At 37.8% G+C, this 24,435-nt stretch overlaps 1 protein-coding gene across 8 annotated transcripts in view; it reads right to left on the minus strand.

The window, feature by feature from the left end:
* Positions 1 to 490: 490 nt before the first annotated feature.
* Positions 491 to 24,435, minus strand: part of dgkzb (diacylglycerol kinase, zeta b) — a 36,695-nt gene continuing 12,750 nt past the window's right edge. The window contains exons 1-34 of one of the 8 annotated variants that reach the window (XM_079859197.1): positions 22,979 to 23,383; positions 20,265 to 21,247; positions 17,890 to 17,995; positions 17,637 to 17,732; positions 17,364 to 17,441; positions 17,220 to 17,276; positions 17,076 to 17,144; positions 16,924 to 16,995; positions 16,263 to 16,379; positions 14,616 to 14,687; positions 14,433 to 14,528; positions 14,275 to 14,357; positions 14,135 to 14,195; positions 13,533 to 13,646; positions 12,406 to 12,546; positions 12,192 to 12,270; positions 12,023 to 12,078; positions 11,859 to 11,921; positions 11,583 to 11,656; positions 11,146 to 11,257; positions 10,878 to 11,077; positions 9,665 to 9,765; positions 9,436 to 9,515; positions 8,684 to 8,753; positions 8,475 to 8,515; positions 8,201 to 8,385; positions 5,987 to 6,091; positions 4,312 to 4,386; positions 4,182 to 4,213; positions 3,489 to 3,538; positions 3,273 to 3,393; positions 3,158 to 3,194; positions 2,948 to 3,047; positions 491 to 2,071 (exon numbers count right to left, since the gene is read on the minus strand). In XM_079859197.1, the coding sequence (XP_079715323.1) occupies positions 1,955 to 2,071; positions 2,948 to 3,047; positions 3,158 to 3,194; positions 3,273 to 3,393; positions 3,489 to 3,538; positions 4,182 to 4,213; positions 4,312 to 4,386; positions 5,987 to 6,091; positions 8,201 to 8,385; positions 8,475 to 8,515; positions 8,684 to 8,753; positions 9,436 to 9,515; positions 9,665 to 9,765; positions 10,878 to 11,077; positions 11,146 to 11,257; positions 11,583 to 11,656; positions 11,859 to 11,921; positions 12,023 to 12,078; positions 12,192 to 12,270; positions 12,406 to 12,546; positions 13,533 to 13,646; positions 14,135 to 14,195; positions 14,275 to 14,357; positions 14,433 to 14,528; positions 14,616 to 14,687; positions 16,263 to 16,379; positions 16,924 to 16,995; positions 17,076 to 17,144; positions 17,220 to 17,276; positions 17,364 to 17,441; positions 17,637 to 17,732; positions 17,890 to 17,995; positions 20,265 to 21,202 (3,798 nt within the window). In that variant the 5' untranslated portion in view covers positions 21,203 to 21,247; positions 22,979 to 23,383 and the 3' untranslated portion in view covers positions 491 to 1,954. Of the gene's footprint in view, positions 2,072 to 2,947; positions 3,048 to 3,157; positions 3,195 to 3,272; positions 3,394 to 3,488; positions 3,539 to 4,181; positions 4,214 to 4,311; positions 4,387 to 5,986; positions 6,092 to 8,200; positions 8,386 to 8,474; positions 8,516 to 8,683; positions 8,754 to 9,435; positions 9,516 to 9,664; positions 9,766 to 10,877; positions 11,078 to 11,145; positions 11,258 to 11,582; positions 11,657 to 11,858; positions 11,922 to 12,022; positions 12,079 to 12,191; positions 12,271 to 12,405; positions 12,547 to 13,532; positions 13,647 to 14,134; positions 14,196 to 14,274; positions 14,358 to 14,432; positions 14,532 to 14,615; positions 14,688 to 16,262; positions 16,380 to 16,923; positions 16,996 to 17,075; positions 17,145 to 17,219; positions 17,277 to 17,363; positions 17,442 to 17,636; positions 17,733 to 17,889; positions 17,996 to 20,264; positions 21,248 to 22,978; positions 23,384 to 24,435 lie in introns of those variants that run through there. The other 7 variants (XM_079859199.1, XM_079859198.1, XM_079859196.1 and 4 more) reach the window with 7 other exon arrangements.

Genomic DNA, 24,435 nt, shown 5'->3' on the forward strand with positions numbered 1-24,435 from the left:
TATATATAAAAAAAAAAAACAGTCTATCTGTAGGCTATATATTATTTCTCCAATGATTCTCTGTTCAGATGAACTTGTGTGAATGTTTCTTTGACTTAACACACGATCTCCCAAAGTTAAAATAAGCAGGTTGAACTGAGGTTAAACTGATTTACGTCCTTTCCCTATACTCCAGAAATAGAGCTGGAGCAGGAGAGAGAAAACAATAACCTTATCTCCGAAATGATAAATGAGTCACAAATGTCAACACATCCATCATTGCCGGTAACTCATCCAGACATAAAGACCCTCCTAGGGAGAGGCACAGTTCAACATTATACACTGCTTACCACCCGGCGCTCCAAACCCTGAAAAGACGCCATTACTGTGCGATAAGAGAATGAGAGAGTAATGAGGATGACGGATGTGTATTCAGACTTCATATGTAAATATCCTCAGTCAATTAAACCCTATAATAAAAGTACATTCAGTAAATACATAAACTTGTTTTTAAAGACTTTATTTATTCCTTTTTTTCCCCCAAGTAGACAATAACAAACCAGACCCAAGAACAAATATATGACTAATCCTCTAACAAAACTCTTATCTACTCTTATAAATAAAGCATTATCTAAGTTCATATCACATACAAATTAAAGACCTTTATGTCGGAACAGATTGTTCACACATTTTTAAAATGTTTGACAGATTATATACATGTATCATCTATTTCGAATTGCATAGCAACTCATACAAAGCACTGACAAAATACATTTTCTATCATAATGACATTTCACCACAAACACACTATGGCAATGCCGACAACATAATGTCGTCAAATGGCTGCTTTGTAAAAAGACCAGCTTTCCTGTCTGTTATTATTCAAGCATTTAGTCAATTTTACATGTACATAAAGTGACCCGGTTTAATACAAAGGAATTTAAACCTTGTAACTGCAGACGATGACATAAATATATATAACTCTGTAATGCACCAATGCAAAACCCATGACGACTCATATTTAGTTTCCTCCATTTGTCACTGAAAATGTGATTTATATCTCAGGATTAAGCCTTAAAACTATGTTTCTGTGTAACTAACATGCTCCATTTGGCTTGGAAGCCAAAACTAACAAGTTCAAGTTGCTGCATGACCTAAAATCACACTGGTGAGAAATTTGAATTCAAAAGTATAGCAGTCAGTGCAAACAATCGACCTTAAAAGATGCCTGAAAGAAACTTCATTCATTTAGGCGTACATTTATGGTCATAAAATGACCAAAGGCAAATCTATTGACTAACAAATGATTACGATTTATAATATATAAGGAGAATACAGAATTGATTTAATGCAATCTAAAGTAGTAATTAATGGAATGTTTTTAGGAAATTCAAGCATTTACCACAAAGAGAGAAACTGTCCGTAAGCAACAGCTGAGGAAGCATTCTTAAACACAGGAGGTTATGAAAACAACGTCTATCTCCGATCAGAACAAACACGTGAAGTGGAAGCCAAGCTAAAGGAAGTTTCCAGTGGAAAATAAACTCTGTAAAACTATTAGATATGCGATCAGAATTTTAAAATTCAAATGTAAATGTAATCAGAAGCAGCAAAAAACCTCTGCAGTTAATCTCACATGAGGTTCATCTGGTTTTCTTTATAGTAGTTCAGTGAAAGCCACTTTTATACATGGTACTTCAGCCCTGAAATTCCCAAAATGTTGCACATTGTGTCTTAAGGAGCAGAACGGTGCGGCTTTGCACGGCCTGAAAGCGGGACGCGACGTAGCAAACTCATGCATTCTGAAACATGACACGAAACACTGTCTTTTTGGCATTACAATCAATACAGAGAGCGAACGAACTAATTTCCACACACATGCTGCCTCATAGCTTCCCTAACATGTGGCCGTCCCGGATAAACCGGCCACGGGAGAGACGGGATACGCCTCTGTTTGGTGGCGGTCGGAAGTCGGTCACACAGCCGTCTCATGGTCATCCCTCTGGATCATCTGGTGGTGCTGTCGGTTTTCCAGGTACTCGGCCAACTCGAGGTCTAGAGCTCTCTCCGCGTACATCTTTGGAGTGTCACCCTGCAGGATGAAGGAAAGATGGTTTTTAAAATGTAAATAATTCTTTTTTTTTTCCTCTCTTTTTTTTGCCTTTTTGTTTATTCAAATTCTTGCTGGGATGGATGGATGGAAATAGATAAATGGATACAGATGGATGGATGGATGGATGATATATAGTACATGGAGGAATGGATGGGTGGATGAATATAGATACACGGATGAATGTACAGATGGATATAAATATATGAATGGATGGATGAATATAGATACATGGATGATGGACGTATGGATAGAGATGGATGGATGGATATAGATAAATGGATGGATGGATATAGATAAATTGATGAATGGATGGATGGATAGATAAATGGATGGATGGATATATAGATGAATGGATGGATGGATGGATGGATATAGATAAATAGATATATGGATGCATGGATGGATGGATAGATATAGATAAATGGATGGATGGATATATAGATAAATGGATGGATGGATATATAGATGGATATAGATGAATGGATGGATATAAATAAATATGGATGGATGGATAGATGTAGATAAATAGATGTAGATAGATATATGGATGGATATATAGATGGATGGATAGATGTAGATAAATAGATGTAGATAGATATATGGATGGATGGATAGATGTAGATAAATAGATGTAGATAGATATATGGATGGATGGAGATAGATAAATGGATGGATGGATATAGATAAATGAATGGATCATAATGAAAATTTTGCAATTATAGATAAATAAAACAAATAGAATAATATTTGTACTGTTCTGCAGTGGAGAATGGCCTCCCTCTCTGGAGTATCTGGAGTATTTAAAAAGAATCCAAGGAAATGAAAGGAAATATAGTGAGGTATGTGTGTGGTCACCTGTAGATCAGTCTTCATGAGGGATGCTCCAGCCTCCACCAGATAACAGCAGATCGTCCTCTGACACAGAGCAGCAGCCTTGTGTAGAGCCGTCTCTCCTCTGAGGACAACACACACACACACACACAGCTCGTGACCTTTGGCTGTTTCAAATCCAAATCACAAATGAAATGGAGTAAAAGAAGCCTAAGATGCTCCAGCACTACTTACGTTGATTTCTCCGTCACATCCAGGATGCAGGCAGGAGCTGTTCCCCGAAAACAGTCAGAGACAATTAGAAACATGACCAGAGTCAAAGTCAAAGAATGAAGTCCAACCAACTCACCATTATCAGTGAGATACTTCACAATGTCTTTGCTGCCGGAGACGACGGCGTGATGGAGGAGGGTGCAGCCGAAACGGTCCTGGACCAAGAGACTGCCCCCTTCTTCATGCATCTGGACCAGCTGAGAACATCATGAGCAGAGAAACAGTCCATCAGCTCTGGCAACGCACAGCACTAATGTATCATAATGCGCTGAATACCTTCGTTTATGAATACCTTGTCAATGTTGTCACACTTCACGGCATCAAAGAGCAAATTTATTGATTCTGAAAGACATGGGGAAAAAACATAAGCACTTTTATTGTACTAAATGAATTATAGAAAATGTGTGAATATATATATGTGATATATTTTTTAACATTTTACTGTATTAATAATAAAACATTTCCAATAAATAAATACAATTATAGTATATCTATAGAACAAGTAATTATAGAAAATGTATGAGTATGTGTATGTAATAATAATTATATAGTTATATATATATATATATATGTATATAGTTATATATATAGTTATAGTTATAAATATATTATTACTATTAATATCAGTAATATTAAACTATTATGATTATTGTATTATTAATAAAAAATTCGAATACATTTTACTATATACTCTAGTTCTAGTTAATCTAGTCTAGTTAATTACAGATGTGTATATATATATATATATATATATATATATATATATATTATAATATATTTATTATATATAGAATTATACTTTATAATATATTTTAGATTTTTATATTAAAATCATATTTGAATATTAGTGAAAGTTTATTGTATTAATATAAAGTATATGTATTTATATATATATATATATATATATATATATATATATATATATATATATATATATATATATATACACACACACACATATATATATATATATATATGTATGTACCTTGATCACTGTCATTCCAGGCAGAATCTAACCTGTGAAATTAAAATTGAATATTAATACCACGATTCATGAACAAAACCGACAACATTTGTGTGTCTCACCAGCGATAATGCTGAAATATTGTATGTACCTTGGCACATTCACTGAGTCCTCTTCACATGTGTTTGAACGTGTTTGAACGATATTCATCATTTTTGCTCCTCTCCTTCAAGATGAAAGACATTGGGCAAAGACAAGCTTATGTAAGATATTCATTTAAATATGGATATCTTCTGCCCTCTCGCTAACAAAAAAATGACACTATTATGGTGCAATGCAGACATATGAATATGGTAGTCATTCAGTACCATAGTATACACTCACCTAAAGGATTATTAGGAACACCATACTAATACTGTGTTTGACCCCCTTTCGCCTTCAGAACTGCCTTAATTCTACGTGGCATTGATTCAACAAGGTGCTGAAAGCATTCTTTAGAAATGTTGGCCCATATTGATAGGATAGCATCTTGCAGTTGATGGAGATTTGTGGGATGCACATCCAGGGCACGAATCTCCCATTCCACCACATCCCAAAGATGCTCTATTGGGTTGAGATCTGGTGACTGTGGGGGCCATTTTAGTACAGTGAACTCATTGTCATGTTCAAGAAACCAATTTGAAATGATTCGAGCTTTGTGACATGGTGCATTATCCTGCTGGAAGTAGCCATCAGAGGATGGGTACATGGTGGTCATAAAGGGATGGACATGGTCAGAAACAATGCTCAGGTAGGCCGTGGCATTTAAACGATGCCCAATTGGCACTAAGGGGCCTAAAGTGTGCCAAGAAAACATCCCCCACACCATTACACCACCACCACCAGCCTGCACAGTGGTAACAAGGCATGATGGATCCATGTTCTCATTCTGTTTACGCCAAATTCTGACTCTACCATCTGAATGTCTCAACAGAAATCGAGACTCATCAGACCAGGCAACATTTTTCCAGTCTTCAACTGTCCAATTTTGGTGAGCTTGTGCAAATTGTAGCCTCTTTTTCCTATTTGTAGTGGAGATGAGTGGTACCCGGTGGGGTCTTCTGCTGTTGTAGCCCATCCGCCTCAAGGTTGTACGTGTTGTGGCTTCACAAATGCTTTGCTGCATACCTCGGTTGTAACGAGTGGTTATTTCAGTCAAAGTTGCTCTTCTATCAGCTTGAATCAGTCGGCCCATTCTCCTCTGACCTCTAGCATCAACAAGGCATTTTCGCCCACAGGACTGCCGCATACTGGATGTTTTTCCCTTTTCACACCATTCTTTGTAAACCCTAGAAATGGTTGTGCGTGAAAATCCCAGTAACTGAGCAGATTGTGAAATACTCAGACCGGCCCGTCTGGCACCAACAACCATGCCACGCTCAAAATTGCTTAAATCACCTTTCTTTCCCATTCTGACATTCAGTTTGGAGTTCAGGAGATTGTCTTGACCAGGACCACACCCCTAAATGCATTGAAGCAACTGCCATGTGATTGGTTGATTAGATAATTGCATTAATGAGAAATTGAACAGGTGTTCCTAATAATCCTTTAGGTGAGTGTATATCAAAGTACCGTGGTATCATTGTACCGCCACAGTACTTTTCTGAAAGGGCTGGTGCAGATGGGCATTAGAGAGTCTCAATGAATCACATAGATCACATGGTTATCTTAGTAATGATGTTTGCTATAAAAACACCATGGCGTAATATAATACATATAGTGTCTATGGTTCTCATGGAAACAATCTAAACTGAATTGAATCGCAAAGCCCGGGGTTTGAGCTGTACCTGCACAGGCCTTGCTTTGAGGGGTTCTCTGCATCGCTTTGCATGTGTGGGTCACTATCCGGGTTCACACTTTCCACTTGGCCTTCAGCATGCGTCTGATTAACCCTGCGAGAGCATGATGGGATGGACAGACAACAGAGAGGTGGATGTGTTTACAATGCTGTCCTCCCGCGTGGGGGGCGGGGAAACTCATTGTTTGTGAGATGTGTATAATTCACTGTAACAGAACAAGCGCTACAATGAGGTCTGACAGATGGGGTGTGTTTTCTCAGCGATCTGCTGTGTGTCAGGCAGGGGGAGGGGGAATGTAAACACGGATAAATGAGTGTTTAATAGCAGGGGCCTTTATGAGGGGCTGTCCTGTCCTGGATGGACTCACATTTTAGTAACACACAGATTTGTGTGTGTTTACAGTAGACTTTGGCACAAAAACGTCACCGTCTCTCACTCTCTCGGTCTCGCCATCAGATGCGCACGCAAATACACAGACTAAAAGACTTGCCCGGAGGGAATAGACTCGAGCTGATGAGCAACTGTCATTTTTCATTTTCAAACAGGAAGGATTGTTCGGTTCAGTCTAGTGTTACACATTTACTGCAAACACTCAAGCTTCTCGATATATGCATGTATTTAGGACCTATTAAATATTAAAACATTCTGAAATTCATGCCAGTTAAACATATTACTCAAATTGTTATAATAATGTTATTGTATACAGCTAAAAAAAAAAAAAAAATAGTTATTATATCTAATTATTAATTTTAATAAATTATTTCAACATTAAAATACATTTTATTATATAATAATTTATTATAATTATAGATTTTTTTATATTAATAGTAGTAATAATATGAACATAGGTTTTCATATAAATAAATGAATAAATCATATATATAAAAACAAATATATATATATATATATATGAAAAAAGTACTATTAATACAATAAACTATTACAAATATAATTATCATAAACATAATTATCGAAAATCATATAATGTCAGTTCAACTGTTTACTTAAATTGTTATCCTCATATTATTTTATATTAAAACAATATAATAAAATATATGTTAGTTTAAATAATTTAAAATAATGTATTATATTATTTTAGATTTATAATAGTTTACTGTGTTAATATTAACATGATTTCATATATATATATATATATATTATATATATATATATATATATATATATATATACACACACACACACACACAATAAACTATTACAAATATAAACATATAATTCAAGTATATTCTGTAATATGTCAGTTCCAAGGTTTCCTAAAATTGTTATGCTTAAAATATTTTACATATAAAATAGATCAAATAAAATATATTTTCATATGTAAAGAATTAAAAATAAGTTATTATATTTGTAAATATTTTGTACAATAGTTTACTGTATTTATATAAACTTTATTTTCTAATATAAATATATATGTATATAATAAAGTATAGTTTAATATTTTAAGATATTTTATTATAATTATTAACATTTATATTTATCATTGCTTATTTTATTAATATTAAACATTTTCTAGTAAATAAATATTTAATTATAATTCAAATGTATTACATTAAAAATGCATGAAATTAAAAAAGAATGGCAAATTAATTATTATTTTTCTATTGGTCTCAGATATTTAGACCCCACTATATGTTATATCACTGTATATTATTGTTATCGAGGACTTCCTACACTTAAAAGAAAGTATTATGATAGATATGGTCCAAAAACAAAAAACAACAACATAATAATAATACCATCATACTTTCTGGTACTTTTTTTGTAAGTGCATTCACATCTGTTATTCATAATATAAGAAAATAATAACATAATATAAGATATTTATATAGAATCATGCTAAATCTACAACACTTTTTGGCCAAATTAAAAAGAAATTCATAGCAAGACAGTTCTTTTTAGCTCCTTAATGAAGATTTGCTTTTGCGAGCATGTCTTCACAAGGTGGTTTAGTGAGCCTTTGCTGTTCTTCTGGGGACATTTTCAGAAATTTCATGCCCACAGGCGAAGCAAAACCTGCCCACGCATGTACTGTGCTAGACTACAGTGTTAAAATGATCTGTCAAAGTAAAAAGCGACATAAAATTGCATCTTGAGACAGTGCAAAAGCTGTCTGCAGCCCTAACAACACGAATCGATCAAGTTTAACCACACATTTTGTCAAAGTGTCTCGTTCCAATCTACCTGCACAGAGGAGAAGGAGAGCAGGCAGGGAAAGCAAACTGGTCTGAGCTGTTGGAACATCCCCCAACAGTTTCCATCGCCCCCGGCATTCCGGGCGACGTGCCCACCGTCTCCTTGGTGACCAGCTCCGGGTCCAGGATGAAAAGCTCATCCTGGGAGATCTCCGTCACATAGTTTAGATGCTCCTGCAGAGATATGCAATGCTGTAGGGTAAAAAGGAACAGTGTGACATGTAACACAGATGTAAAACCTCAAAGTTTCCTTTCGTAGGTACCTGACCGCGGTCTATTCTGTAGAAGCGGTCTGCAGTCGTACCTGTAATCAAACCAGAGGGGAAAAATGGGGAAAATCACACTTAAAAGTTTCGGAAACGTCAAGACCAGTGATTCTCACAAATATGATTTAACATAGAAAGCCTAAGTTATATATCATTATCACACTAGACGAATTCTATATTCGTAAAGCTTGAAATGCACTACTTACAGTCAAGGAAACACCATTTTGGTGAAAGTTTTGGCATGTGGAGTGTGTCTGTATTTATACCATCCCCCTCCTAAAGAGACAGAGAGAGGAAAAACAGAAAGTGCAAGTGAAAAATGGCCCCTGTCCAAACCAGCCTCACTGTGTGAGTTCAATTAGTCACAATGTGTTTTTCTGACTGTAATTGAACAGGAAGTCAACGTGCAATGGGTTTCACATGCACAATATCACATGGCCCGAATGGCTGTAATTAAAACGGAAACTAGCGACTCTTAAGGGTAAAACACATCATTTGTGTTTCAGAGCCGTGTCAATGTCGCCACAGGAAACAGCTTTCAAGCTAAATTAAATAAAAATTGAGTGGCATCAACACAGAAGTGATCTTATTTAGCCGAATATGACTATGTTGAAGTTGCCATTGCAACCCATTTTACCAGAGTTACTGAGTTATTACATTTCTAAATGAAGAAGTATGTTCAAGAACAAAAAAACTGGAGGACAGGATTTGAATCATGAAAGAAAAAAAGGCTGTTGAATGCCAAACGGGAGTTATAAAATGGAACAGAAAAGTCCTTTTAGAGGTGGAGCAAGTTATTATGTTTGAAAGCAAACGGACTCAGTTTTGATTTCATTTTGACTTGAAGCCAAACGTTGAGAGTTCCGATCCTCCCCTTTACTTTTGCAAATAAGGAGGTTGTTGCCAAATCTGCCAGTTGGCACATTCTCTAACCAGCATTCAACAAGCTGAAAAGCACCTCATGTAGCTTCTCGATATGCAGCCGACATGTCTCCAAATCACTGTTCCCGGGAACTGTAATTATCCCCATAGGAATCGCTGACAAGGTGAAAGAAAAGAGGAAAGATAAGTTAGGATTGATTTAAATTAAGTCGAGTTTTGAAAGCAGAAGCTTTTTCAGGAGTGCATGAGAAGCTTCTTATTTAGAGCTGTGAAAAACAGAGAGGACAACAAGAAGAGATACTCACAGGCCTCCCTGAGCTGCTCCTTATCATAATGAAGAGCTTCATAATCACACATGCTGATGCGGTTCACCTGGATCTGCACTTTCTCTGGCATGGGCTGCTGACTATGAGGAGAAAAAACAGTCAGATTTCTTCTAGAATTGAGCGAAGTTTAGATATATAGATAGTAGGGCTGGGTATTGACACAAATTTCACAATTCGATTCGATTTCGATTCACAAGCTTGCAATTCGATTCGATTTCGATTTCGATTACGATTCGATACGATTCAATATCGATTATTTTGGATATCAGGTACAATACATTGCAAGTTTTCTCAAGGAAAACAAATCTCTTAACTATTATTGTAAACTATGGGAGTCAGTTGTAGCCTATAGGCTTCATTAGCCAACTATAATATTGGTAAAAATGAACTGATTTGTATACAAACACTTAAAATACACTTTTATTTATTTTTATAATAATAAAGTTATATGAAATTATATACAAATTTTAATGGTGGCTGTCATAAAAAAACTTTCCAGATATATTCAAACATGCATTAAATATTGAAGAACATTAAAAATTATAATGAATATGTAATATGGTGCATATATTTAACAAAATGCTCCTCTCTAGAGTTAATTTTTCTATCTGACTAACGAGTTAAATATGGTCACTGGATATGGTTTTTCTGAGGAAATGACGTTACATGACATTGTTTACTAACGTCTTTCCACGGTTGAAACACTGATTGAGCGATTCCATGTGACATGATACGGACTTCGATAAGTTGTATTCTATCTTTTAACACACTCTCAGATGCTCATTCATGTTTATTTCGCGCTGTAACTGGTATTATTAAGGCGGAAGAAGATCACGTGCGCTCCGCGCTGCTGCTTAAGCTGAGCCAGAGCGATCTCACGCCACAGCGCCAAAACGGTATTTATGTTTTTGAATTTCGTAAGAAAATGGACGTAATTTGAAATCTGAGACTTTGTTTCATATCAATAATAACAAAGCACAAAGATTATTGCGATTTATTGGATGGGATGCTCGAAACAATGTTCCATTCATTCATCAACTGAAAACAGGATTACTAATCGATTCTTGGGATTTAAGAATCAATATCGTTTCGTAAAAATCGATTTTAGATAAGAATCGATTAAAATCGAGAAATCGATATTTTTTTACCCAGCCCTAATAGATAGATAGATATGTGGTTGGGTTGTACTGACTCATACAGTTGTGGTAGAGAGATTCTTCTCTTGGTCTTTTGCAGCATGTTGGCCTGGTTCCTGAGAGTGATGTGTATGACGGATGGAGCCAGTCTACAGGGTTCTCCATCCACCTGCACAGGAATGGGTTTGAAGGTGGTCAGGATCACCTCCTGACACTGGTGAAGCCTCTCGCCGTGTCCTCCAACCTGCAGGGTCGCCTACAGAAAGAGCAGCAACATTTAGATGGATTCGTGGATTCATGCAGGACAAATGCAGTGAAACTCACCAGAGAGGTCATGGTGAAGCCGATGACCTCGATGAGCCCGTCGTCATGTTTCTGTGGCCCAAAGTCATTGTGCTCACTTGGGTTCCCCCATGGCATCGTCCCAGCACAATATCTACAGAACATAATGCCGAGCTCAGTCAGGATAATCTCATTTTAACGAACTCTAGTCTAGTTTCTCATGTCTAGATTATATTTGATCCTGGAATAAACATAATTTGGAACTTGGAATCTCTTTTATAATGAGGTTTTCAGGCCAAGTTTCCTGTAAAGGTTCAACGGTATGAAATTTGACGTCACTAGGATTTAAATTTCAATACCAAACATGAAAAAATAAAGAGGATCTATATCAAATAGCACATGAATTAATACCAGGATGTTCATACGTTCTCTTATAGTTACATAATATATTTGCACAGTTCCGTTTCAGGTCAGTTTACCTGGGGATGTTGAGGAACAGGAGGCACTGCAGTTTCATATCCTGCACTTTACTGGTTAGGTCAGTACCATCACACTGGACAGAAAATGAAAAACAAACCATAGGCCTTTGTGTATTTTGAGTATACGTATATATATATATTACAATTTTTGACCGGTTACAGGTTTTGACATATAGTCTTGGTACCTAACAAATTTAAATTAGACTCAATTGAGTCAGTTTCAAGCATTTGGGTCATATTACCCAAAAAGTGTATATATAAATAAAGTCAACTCACCACGACCCTGATGTGTTTGGACAGATCTTTAGAGCTGCCCATTAGGAAGTCTGAGAAGGCTGTCTGCAGAGGAGCGTATGTATTTGAACAAATGCGTCACATTTTGCACATTACACAAAGAATAAAATGAAATATCTACATGACTTTAATGGACAGACACTCACCCCTGCATAAAACATTTTATTGCGAAGTCGACTGTTGAACTTTTCTGGTTTAGCCTCTGAGAAAAAACAAAACAAGGTCTGTTTGAATCCTTTCACAAACCACTGATTTTATATATGCAAACTTTGGTTTTATAAACCAAATTCAAATCACACGAGTGAGTGGACACACCTCGGGATTCGTGAAACTCCAATGTCACGTGTGCATCAAATCCGAGGCTGAAATAATTGTTGAAGACGTCAATGGGAAGCTGAAACAGACGTGGAGAAGTCATTAGCCCTACCTCACCATTCATCTGAACACAAAAACTGGATTTGTTGTGGAGAGGCTGGAAGGATGGTGTTCTTCTGCTGAAGCCTAGCGCCCTCTACTGGTGTCCGCTCACCTTGTCGGTCTGGTGTTCATCCCTCTCCTCCTCACTGGCCTCTAAATTGGGTTCCACGCTCAGGTTCCATCGGTCCAGCTGGACGATGTTGCCGTCTTCTACATGGGACAAGATCTTGGTCACCGGTTCATCTGTGTAGCCCTTGAAGTCAACAAGTACACACATTTTCAGAAAACAATGAGAAAGTTCATGGATAGTGGGGTCATTTTCTATTGTTCTACCACTTTAATCTGTCAGTATTACCAGGTTTATGTGTTTAACCCTCCTGTTGTGTGTTCCCTATTGGTTTCCATGCAATTTGCCTAAAGATTGACAGTATGAAAAACAGAAAACCTCTATTGAAGCTTGAGAGACCAGAGACTAAAAAACTATAAAATATGTGAGAAATGTCATAATTCCCATCTATTTCTAGTGTATATTTCTATTGTGTTAAAGGTCGACCTAACCCACATATTTTTCTTTTCAAAATTAGCTGCACAGAATTTTACTTGGATGATTCAGAAGACAAGTCTTCAATTTTGAGTATACTTCAAGTCTTAAAATTCACAAATCCTCATGTATTTGATTGATTTTAGTGTTTGACAAGCTATAATCAATGTTTTGTGTTTTTACCTAACTCTACTGTTTTTCAAAGTGTTGCTTTTTGGCAGATTGCATGGAAACCAATGTGATCCCAACACAAAAGTTTTAACAGTATTTGATCAGCCTTTCCAAAACAAATCTGTGTCGAAAATTTGCATTCGCATTCATGAATGTCAAATTGACACCAACACAACAGGAGGATTAAACCATAAATCCTGCTTTTACATAGAAAAAGTGACCTCGTGTTGAAAACGTTTGTGTTGAAAAACGTTATATATAGGCGCCTCCCACGCCCACAAAGAGCTGGGCGAGTAGGACCTAAGGGCTTACACTTGCCTCTCTGAAATTGCCTACCATTACCTATAAAGTGTATAGGAGGACTTTCTAATATATATTTAAAGAGAGTGAAAACCTAAAATTGCATCTTGTATTTAAATTTTCAATCCTCAAAAAAAAAGAACAAAAAAAAAAAAAAAGAGGAAAAGTCCTAACTAACGCCAATACATTTATCAGAACATTACAACCAAGAGGATTCAGGTTCATACCCCGCCCCAGTTAAGAGTCCTGGCCAGGTCGTTTCCCGTCCCGAGGGGCAGAACGGCCACGGCGGGTTGAGGGTTCAACTGGAGTTCATCCAGCACTGAGAGAATCCAGCCAACCTGTCCAAACAGAGCATATAGAGAACACAACACGTGATGGACCCCATGAGCTTCCTGACCAGGGTCAATTCAAATCAACAGATGTGTCAGTCTAGGCAAACTTTGAAGGATTGGCTTGGATAAAGTGCAGGCAAAGTTAAATGACTTGATTTCTGCTCTTTTTGCATTGTTGAAAGGCAATATTCAAAAAAGCATAATAGAGGCACTATTCATGAATCATGGCTGATAGTACGTCTGCTTCATTAGTCACACTGGACATCGAAGGAACTGTTTAGTGCACTGCATTGTGGGAAATTTTGAGTCGAGTCAAGGCTGCATTTATTTGATATGTAAAAGCTGTAACGTTCTGAAATATGAAGGCCATGTCGATAACATTGCAGTGTTGGAAAATTTGCATACTGTGCACACACTGTATAAACAGTATGAGCAGCAATAATATTACCCACAATCCAGTTTCACTTAGATAAGAGCACAGATATTTGACTAACCGTTCCATCTCCGCCACAAACAAGGATTCGCAGGTTGGGCACTTTGCTGTACATTTCTAACCTTAAAAAGAAGAAGAGAAACTGTAAGAGGACAAGCTCAGAGCGGATAAAGAAAGAAAGTATGATGTATCATCTCTCACCCCTCTCTCGGACCTCCCTGAGTCAGGTCAAACACTTGCCGTGGGTTCAGGTACCACATGAAAGAGCGGATGATTTTGGTTCCCTACATAGAAAAGATAAAGTGCTGTTATGTGGCTAGTACAAAAGTATGCAATACAAACTCTGTGTCGGTTCTGACCTGGTTTCCGCCACTCTTCGGATTGACAAACACCAGCAGAGGCTTCATGAGCTGAGAAGGAATCGGTCTCACGACAAAGTGCTTCCATTTGCCATCCTGCTGAGAGATAAATATTAAAATATCATCATGTATATGACATATACGAGTCACTTTTCTTCAAAGTAGTTGAATGGTGTTTGCTACCTCTGTGGCTTTCCTGCTGGGTTTGGCCTTCAGAGAGGTTTTCTTCTTTCTTTTACTGCTCTTTAATGACGCCTGTAAACAGGATGATGGACACAGATTATACAGGTTTATAGGTACATATTCATTTTATGTGTTTACATTTGAGATGCAGATGACCTTTTTTTCACCTTGTTAAAAAACACTGTCTGAAAGACTTTGTCAGTCGATGCATCATAATCACTATTAGTACTTTGGATCTTTATTTGAAGGATATATAATATATACCGTTAAAAAGTTTGAGGTTGGTACGATTTTTTACCGTTTTTTAAAAGTCTTACTGTATCAAAAATACAGTAAAAACAGTAATACTGTGAAATATTATTATAAATTTAGAATAACTGTTTTCTATTTGAATACGTTTTCAAAATGTAATTTATTCCTGTGATCAAAGCTGAACTTTCAGCATCATTAATCCGATCTTCAGTGTCACATGATCCTTCAGAAATCATTCTAATATGATGATTTGGAGCTTAAGCAACATTTCTTATGATTATCTATGTTGAGAGAGTCGTGCTGAAAACTGTGATAATATTTTTCAGGATTCTTTGATGAATGGAAAGCTTAATGGAACAGCATTTCTTTGCTGTCAATTCTGACCAATTTAAAGGAGAACTCCGGTCAATTGTAACATTTTTTTGTAAATTTGGAGTGCTGTCAATACAGAGAACAATGACAAAAATCGGTGTTGCCTACACCGTGTTATCCTCTTTTTAAAATTTGCACCCTGTTGACTTCAATGGGGCAAGTTTTAAACCTGCTTTTAGCCTCTTAACATCCTTGATGTGTCATTACAAGTGCCCAGCGATGTTGAGTGATTCCTTCAGAGTGAACACGGTGAATCTGACTGCAGTAGATGTGAAAGATATGAATAAAAATGATGTTATTTCAGCCAGCGCTCATACCTGTATTTACATCCTGTTTTCGGTTGAAGTCCACAGTAGTCGATTGTCGAGTTTGGGCGCATGATCGTACGTACTAAACCTATGCGTGTGAACTCGACAATCGACTACTGTGGATAGACAGGTATGTGCGCTGGCTGAAATAACATCATTTTTATTCATATCTTTCACATCTACTGCAGTCAGATTCACCCGTGTTCACTCTGAAGGAATCACTCAACATCGCTGGGCACTTGTAATGACACATCAAGGATGTTAAGAGGCTAAAAGCAGGTTTAAAACTTGCCCCATTGAAGTCAACAGGGTGCAAATTTTAAAAAGAGGATAACACGGTGTAGGCAACACCGATTTTTGTCGTTGTTCTCTGTACTGACAGCACTACAAATTTACCAAAAAATGAGCTCAATGTTAAAATTGACCGGAGTTCTCCTTTAATGTAACCTTGCTGAAAAAAACCCCTTTAAATTCAAACTAAACTTTTTGAATGGTGGTTAACGTGGACTTTTTATTGCTCCTGACAAATAACAGACAAATTATGTTAACATATCAGCAAGCCAATTGGAACAATAAACTCAATATTTAAAATATTGAAAAAAGTAGATAGTCCTAATAGGACCAGCATATAACAAACAGCACTTCCAAACAAAATGGAGTCATGTGTCTTATGAACGGGTCAAATAAAGCCAGCTCTCCTCAGGTCAGATGGTACCTGCTGTCTGCGGACTCTGATGATCCAGGTTGGAGGGATGATGACAGCCGCGTGAGCACCGAGGGAACACGTCTCATCGATTTTCTGCAGCATGAAGCAGGTCACCTTGTTGTGATACTGTAAGACACATATCAAAGTGCATTGATATATAGTTTATTATACACTACCATTCAAACGTTTGGGTTGTAAGATTTTTTAATGGTTTTGGAAGAGGTTGATCAAATATTCAATCAAAAATATGGTGAAACAAAAAGTAATATTGTGATATTGTGAATATTATTACAATTTAAAATAACTGTTTTCTATTTGAATATATTTTTAAATGTAATTTATTCCTGTGTTGCAAAGCTGAATTTTCCACAACTTCAGTCTTCAGTGTCACATGATCCTTCAAAAAGCATTTTAATATGCTGATTTTGGTGCTCAAGAAACATTTTCTAATTATTATCATCAATGTTGAAAACAGTTATTTTTTTGGATTAAAACAATTTGTAAAAATAAAAGATTTTAACTGTCACGTTTGATCAATTTAATGCATCCTTGCTGAATTAAACTATTAATTTCTTTAAAAAAAATCTTGCTGACACCTAACTATTGAACGGTAGTACACTTGTACAACCATTGTAGAAAACTGATTTCAGATCAGATGTGCAACACTTACCGCCTGCTTACACCATGAGCAGCTGATGGCCACAATATCTTTATTGTGGAAGGAGAATTTCTGCTGGAAACCCTGAGGAAGGAGAGTGAAATTAGGCCATAAATGCTTTCTGGATGATTACACGTTTCATATTTTATGAGTGTTGCACTGACCTTTCCGCACTGCCGGCATTTTCCTTCTTGCCGTCTCCTATGGACCCAGTGATGTCTCATGTTTGGAGTCTGAAACACAAATAATCTCAGTTTTATAACAAAATTATACGATAATGCTTGTTTTTAAGAGACAAAAAGGCTTACCTCTCTGACATTTTTCATCCCTGGATCTTTAAATGATGCTTTACACCTGAAGTTAATCTGTTAAAAAGAATTTCATTTGTTGAGATAAAAAGTTGAATACATCCTAATTTCTATTCAGTTTGCAGTTTAACCTAAATGTCTAACCTTCTCCAGCTGATCCATGCATACAGTGTGAACAGCTATTTTGCAGGATGCACATTTGTGGCGAGGAAGAGATTTTTGCTGAGAAAAGAAAATGAAACTATTGGCATCTGCTTACACAACCTGATTGAAACAGGCATTAGTCAAGCATCTGAATATGTGCATACAACATCTGACCAGTAGAGAGAGCTCTTGTGCAAGATTACAAATAGAGGCATACTACTACAAACTACTCATTATGCTCTATGTTTAAGAATAAAAAGATGGGTCATCTACCAGGGACTTTGCAAAACAATACGTCTCCCCCACGTAACAGAAATCTCCAGATGGACTGTGCTCAAACCACACATGTTGGCCAAACTGGGCGTTTTCCTGTGGAAGACAATTAACCGGTAAGAAGTTACAAAAGATTATTGAAAGATTACTGTGATATGAGTTGGAGATGGGAGCTGCCACACAGATGAATGAGAATGCTAACGGACTGCCTTCTACAGGACCTTGTTTGTTAAAATACAGATGTGTAACTCACAGTCCAATCCACGGTGTTGCAGATTTCTTTGTTGGGTTCACATTTTGCAGGTATGGAGCCGGATTGGGCAGCGTTATCCTGCACACCAGCCTTGGCGATGGCTTTCCTGAGAAAAACACCATGACAGTGACATTAAAGACTAAACACACTGCCTGTGCCCATCACATCTTCACCAAGTTAAGCACTGATCAAAAACAATAAAATTAGAAGCATTTACCCTGAAAAGCTGGCATCTTATTTTATGCAGTGTTCCACCCATAAAGCCTTGGGGGTCTCTTTAAATTGCATCTGTTTAATTCTGTTTCAATCAATAAGACTATTTTCACCAGCCACCCACAAAGAGCATTATGGAGTTTTTTTTTGCCTCCAAATCTGTTTTCTGTACAACCACATTACACTGTGGATAGATAATTCTCAGCCTATATTATTTAGCTCACCAAATTTGCAAGATGCAGCACGCAATTTTATACTAATAAAACTCAATGTAACTGTTTTATACACATCTATATAGAATCTGAGCATCAACGTTTATGCTAACAAGGTAAGAGCAGAAACATCAATGTTCATGCTAAATGCTAACACAATAGACAAGAGCAGAACAGATGTTGCCTCTCCTTGTACAGGAACTCTGATGCAAGTAGTATGGCTAAACAAGAAGGTTTTCAAGAACGTTTATGCAAAGGAAACAGGAAATGCATTTATGAAGGCAAATATCCAACTTTAGCTTTAGGTGGGGCATTTCCAAGGTTTTTTGTAATCATTTTGTAATGAAAACCTTGCCTGTCCTGACCTTTGTGTCCTAATCCCTACAGAGCGATTCAGTGAAGCTTAGCAACCTGTTGATTAGAAGCCCACTGGGCGATCAGTAGTGATGATGAGTCACATCACCTCGCTATGGTAGTAGCTGTGCTAATGAGCGAGCACCATGGAGCTCGTATCCACGGGACGGAGAATGAGAAGGTCAATGCAATGAAAAGCTGCATTGGAACTACCTGCTCTTGCATGCATTCAATCTAAATGTTTGAATGCTTGAGAAATTACTAAAGATATTGCCTTGAAAGTAAGTGGAGATTTAGATGTATCTAATCAACAAGCCTGTACATTGTGTTACATTTACTTGGTCTTCTCTCATTTACTAGGTGCATTCACACTGACAGCAATTTGCAGTGGCAAACTGGCTTGATGTCATTCTTCTCTAATATTGGTGCAAAAAGAAAGTTCATGCAATTGTGCAATGGCATGATGCAGCAACTGTCGAGCAACTTCTTGACCTTCAGCGATGTAGTCACAGTCATTGTGGATGCACCTTTAATGTTACAAGCCTAAAGAAACCAACCAACAAGTATTTAGAACTTTCCTTTTCTTTTGAGTTCACAAAACTCACGCATTTTAAGTAATCTGAAATGATTGTTTTGAGTTTCACAAACTTGTTTCTTTTCATTTAGACAAACTTAAATTGAACTGAAACTGGGATTTCTATTTCCCAGCATGCTTTGCCATGACACTTGAAAGAGAGAGTAAATGCTAAACATAAGTTTTTTGTGCAATATTAATGTTAAGTGGGAGATTTTGTAGTGTTTAATGTTTTGCTATGCTAATTTAGAAGAGTTTCTGTTATGTTGGGTTTTTTGGGGGGTTACCATCATGATGATAAGTGGAGTTTGGTTTGAGAACAGATATATGTTAAATAATCTGTACTATGCTAATGCTATCAAAGCATTGTGTTACCAACTAGCAAGATAGCATTTACTGAATTAGCTAGTTAAAGCTAGCATTAAATTTCATTCAATTAAATTTCAAATTTCCACTACTAAAAATATTTAAGTTTAGATTACACGGTAATTTTAAGTTAAATGTATGAATTATCTTACTCAAATAGTTCAAGTTAAGGGCAATTAAAATGTATGAGTACAAAATAAACATTTGATCCAGTTGTGCTTACTTAAACTTTGAATTTCTAACTTAAAAAATTTGATGTAACTGATCACCTACATTTTTTTGAGTTTTGCCAAATTATTCCGGATTTTTATTTAGAGTGTAGTGAGAAATTAGTATTTTAGTAATTCAAAATTCACTTAGTTCAGCCGCTCTATATTTTGTTGTAGAGCACTAGGCCATTATGCTGGAACCCGTCCGAAATCAATTTCGTGAAGTACCTTTGAATGCAAACGCCGCCTGCAAAGTCATTTGACAGATAGGGCAGCAAGGCAACAAGTCAGCTGCCTACTTTTTAGGATACAGCCTTTGTGTTTTATGGATGTTTTTTGTTCTTGTAAGAACATTTTATGAAATCCTACGAAATCCTATGAACTGAGAGCACAAAATGATATAATATAATGACAATTAGACCCAACAACAGAAAAGATTTTACATACGACAAGAATCCAGTCCAAGACTCCAGACTGGGATCGTAATAAGCACCCAGGAGAGGATTGAGAGTCGCCTGAGCCCTGTTGCAGGTGGAGCTTCTTCGGTTAGGTAGCGGCAGGCCTCTTCCTGGCCAGGGGCTTCCCGCTTTCGAGATGGTGGAGACCCGACGACGGCGCCTCCTCTGGCTGCCGCGGCAGAAGCGGACGTGCGTGCCCATCTCCGCGTGGCCATAATGGGACGAGTTCCTCCTGAGGCAGCGGGGAACTCTGATCAACGGGTGGGCCTGGACACGCTCTGCCACCACAGCCAGAGGAAGGCAGTCCTGCTGGCATAAGACAGAGGACTCTTTGATTTCCCAGTCTGACACACTGGCCTCCTCCAGGTGCCCCTTGCGCAGCCCCGAGTGGCGACTCTCATCCGAGTGCCCGCTGGACTCATCGCTGTCACTCTCGCCCTCTAAAAACAGCACATCCGTGTGACTCCTGAACTTCGGGCAGCTTCCCTTAAGTTCCACCTGCCCTGGCAATGGACTACGGCCCTCCTCGTCCTCTTCCTCCTCTTCGGTCATCTGAATGAGGCTGGCCAGCAGCATGGAAGGGCCCAGGAGGTGTGTGTCTATATTGCGGAGCTTGCCTACCTTCTTCCGGCGTACGGCAAAGCGAGGATTGGCTTTCGGGGTGGTGGTGCTGGACCGCCGTCTTCCACTGCTTCTCTGTACCGGTTGACTGGTAGTGATTCGGGGTAATGCCTGAAGTTGGACACTGGATCGGCGTCGCTGGGCCAATGCAGTGGACGGAAGGCCAACGCTGGAGCGCCGACGGGCACGGCTGGTTGGCACCGCAATGCTCGGCCTCCTGTGTCGACAGGGTTCAGGCACATGGCCGTCGTGCACGGCTTCTCCTGCCTCCTTCCTCTTAAAATGTCGTCTGAAAAAAGTGTCCATGGTGGCTGGAAGGATACAGTTCCCTTTCTAATGTTCCCGCTGAGGCTGTTGATTGAAAATTTAGCCTGTCAGCATAGATTTAGCATTTTAGCACTACGTTCAGAAACTACTGAAAGCTTGTCACACTGACCTCCATTGAGCAAGATTTAAAGCTAATCCTTAAAATCGAGATAATCTAGATCGTCCCAGTACAAGCCAATGCTTCCGGACATCATCAAATTTAGGAAATTATTTTACGAAAACACCTCGTCAACAACAGACTAGCATGAATAGCAGTTAGTGAATCTGGTCTACCAAGAATGTCTTCTTGGTTAGCTTAGTTAAAAACGCTGATGGCGACTCCAGCATCCACAACACAACATACAGTACGCTGGTACTTTCAGAAGGAAAGACTAGACATGAGAGTTCATACTGGTCATTAACATTGTTATGAAGGCAGAAAGCAAACTCCGCCTGTCCTAGCACAGATTTTCCAGTGGTTTACGACGGGACAATTTGCCTTCCAAATCGTGTTAATACTAGCAAAGCCAGTTGCCCACAAAGGCGCATTGTGAATCCACAGGTGATGACATCATGCCATCATGACGTGAAAGGCACTCAAGGAAATGAAGCTCTGCTCGGCTAACGTCCTGATTATCACACGGGGATGTCCGGGGCAGATTATAAGGGCTTTCTGTAGTGACTGCCTGGACTAATTATAGTAACGTAACTAGTCTCATCTCATTAAGAGACGATATGACCTAGACAAAACTCTCAGGGTAAGGAATGACACTTATTGATGATTTTGTCAAGTATTGTATAGGCACTCTATTATTTACACTAAACATGGTATTGCACTGCAGTAGGAGTGACAGTACATTACATTGAAAAATCACTGAAAATTGTCCTAAAAAGAATGTGTGTCCGCACCAAACAGTTTTCCATCTTGCTCATCACGCAGGGTACGGAAGTGAGACTCAATCAAGACTAATTACTGTCAGGGTCATATCTAGCAATGCTATGTAATTAATGAAGTGGGTTTTCTTTAGTACCAAAGTCTGAGTTTGGAGTGATTAGCTCCATCTAAATCTTTAAAAAAAAGTGGGACAGTAATATCACGATAGTTTGTCACTGATTACACAATGATTAGTGGTTCTGTTTGTTTACATCGCGACAAATTTAATTAAAAGCACAGCCTTAGACTATTTTAAATATTTCTAATAATAATTTTAAATTACTTTAACACAACTGAGGTATCTCTTTAAATGTCTAATTATCAATATATATATATATATATAATCCCTTATAAAAATCCCTTATATGGAATATATATATATCGTAAGGCCATTATACATAATTGACATATAATAATAATAATAATTCATTTTTTAAATATAATATTATTTTCAATATAAAAATAATATAAAATTACTATTTTTTTATTATTTTTATTAATATTATTCTATTTAATAACATTACTATATTTCTATTACTTCTTCTTAATAGCATTCATAATTATATTTGTAAAATGAAAATAATATTTCTCAATATAATTAAGAATTTGCACTTCTAAGCTGTCCATATCATTTGTTATTATACCTGCTACAATTATATTGATTTTATAATACACAAAGCCAATGTAAAAAAAAGTACTCAATATAAGAACAACTGGTCCAAACTCACTGCTAAATGTCCAGAGTACAAACCTCTCTAAACACTAAGTTCTAAAGCTTAACTCTGCATTTCTCTCCAGATATTAGTCAACATCAACAACAACAAAAAAAGATATTATACGACCTGAGAGTTTAGCTCCTGTCTCCTTCCCTGACCGTCTCCTCACAGTGAACTGACAGAGAAAGTCCAAGAGATGAACAGGTGAGACAGCCTCCCCCAACACACACACACACACACACACACACAAACACACACACACAAAAAACAACAACACAGCACACAGACAGAGATGAACAGGTGAGACAACCTCCCCCAACACACACACACACACACACACACACACACACACACACACTCTCACAACAACAACACAGCACACAGACAGAGATGAACAACACAACTCAAGCCTACAGGAAGAGAAACAAGCACCCACAAACAACACGGCTCACTGGGAAGCAGTCACATAGGAAAACATCACATAGGAAAGAGCCATCGACTAGGCAGGAGGTAGCCGGTAGGAGGGAATGCAGGGAGCATCGAAACCTCCGGTTTAAAATAATGACCAATTATCAGCTTAACCCTGGGAGTTTGTGCAAGACGTACACGAGCACAAACCGCCGCTATCACTTTCTAGACTCCTAGATCACGTTATGCAGTCTTCCTGGCACATATGTGTGGCAGACACCAAGTGCATTACAGGAAAACAATTAATGGTTTTATGATAATTATCTCCCGCATGAACATTTTGCAAAGCTGCTTCCGCTTTTAAACAGACCGTTATGCATACTGCTTAAGAAAAAGAGGACATAGCACCAATTCTGGCGCAAAATAACCCGCGACATGCAACACCCACAGCTGTGAAGATGATCTGTGAGGTTTAACCCACGAGAGCGCTATCAGGTTTAAACAGCGTGCCGTTTTTTTAACCATTGTAAAGCTAATCGTAAAGATGATGGCTTTAGTGAGGACACCTTGTGTCTATTCAGGTCCTCTAATAGGACGACACGGCGATGCCACTCCACCCCAAAAGCACAATGACTGTCATTTCCATTTCAAGGCCCTTGTGCTGTTGCATTATGGATCAGCGCAAGAGAACACCGGTGAGTGGTGAATGCGCTTGAATATCAATTCGACAACGTATAACAAACATCGCAGTTTTGTTACGCAGGGGGTTCGTTTACTATCGGTCTTACTTTAGACACCGAGTGTCAATACGAGCCACTTGATTGTGTTCCTTGTTCTTGGGTGCACTTCTGTGCGTGACGGATGCTCACAGAGCTGGCGAATCGGTGTGGAAGTAATTACTGTCTTTTAAGTGATGGAGGCGAGAGATCTGCTGGCTGTTACCATGGAGTGGGACATCATGGCAACCAAACCCGCTTAGCTGTCCCTTAGTCACTGTGAACTTCACTTGATATATAGAAGCCCACCCCATTGACATTTTATTACAAAACAAATTATTATAGGGAACACCCTGTGGTTAAAGTCAACATGATATCAAAGTTAAACCCATTTACAACACTTTCATAATGGTCTTAAATAATCAGTGCGCAACACATCAATGACAATTACATCAAGTT

This window comes from Squalius cephalus, assembly GCF_949319135.1.
Source record: "Squalius cephalus genome assembly, chromosome: 23".
Classification (NCBI taxonomy): Eukaryota; Metazoa; Chordata; class Actinopteri; order Cypriniformes; family Leuciscidae; genus Squalius; species Squalius cephalus.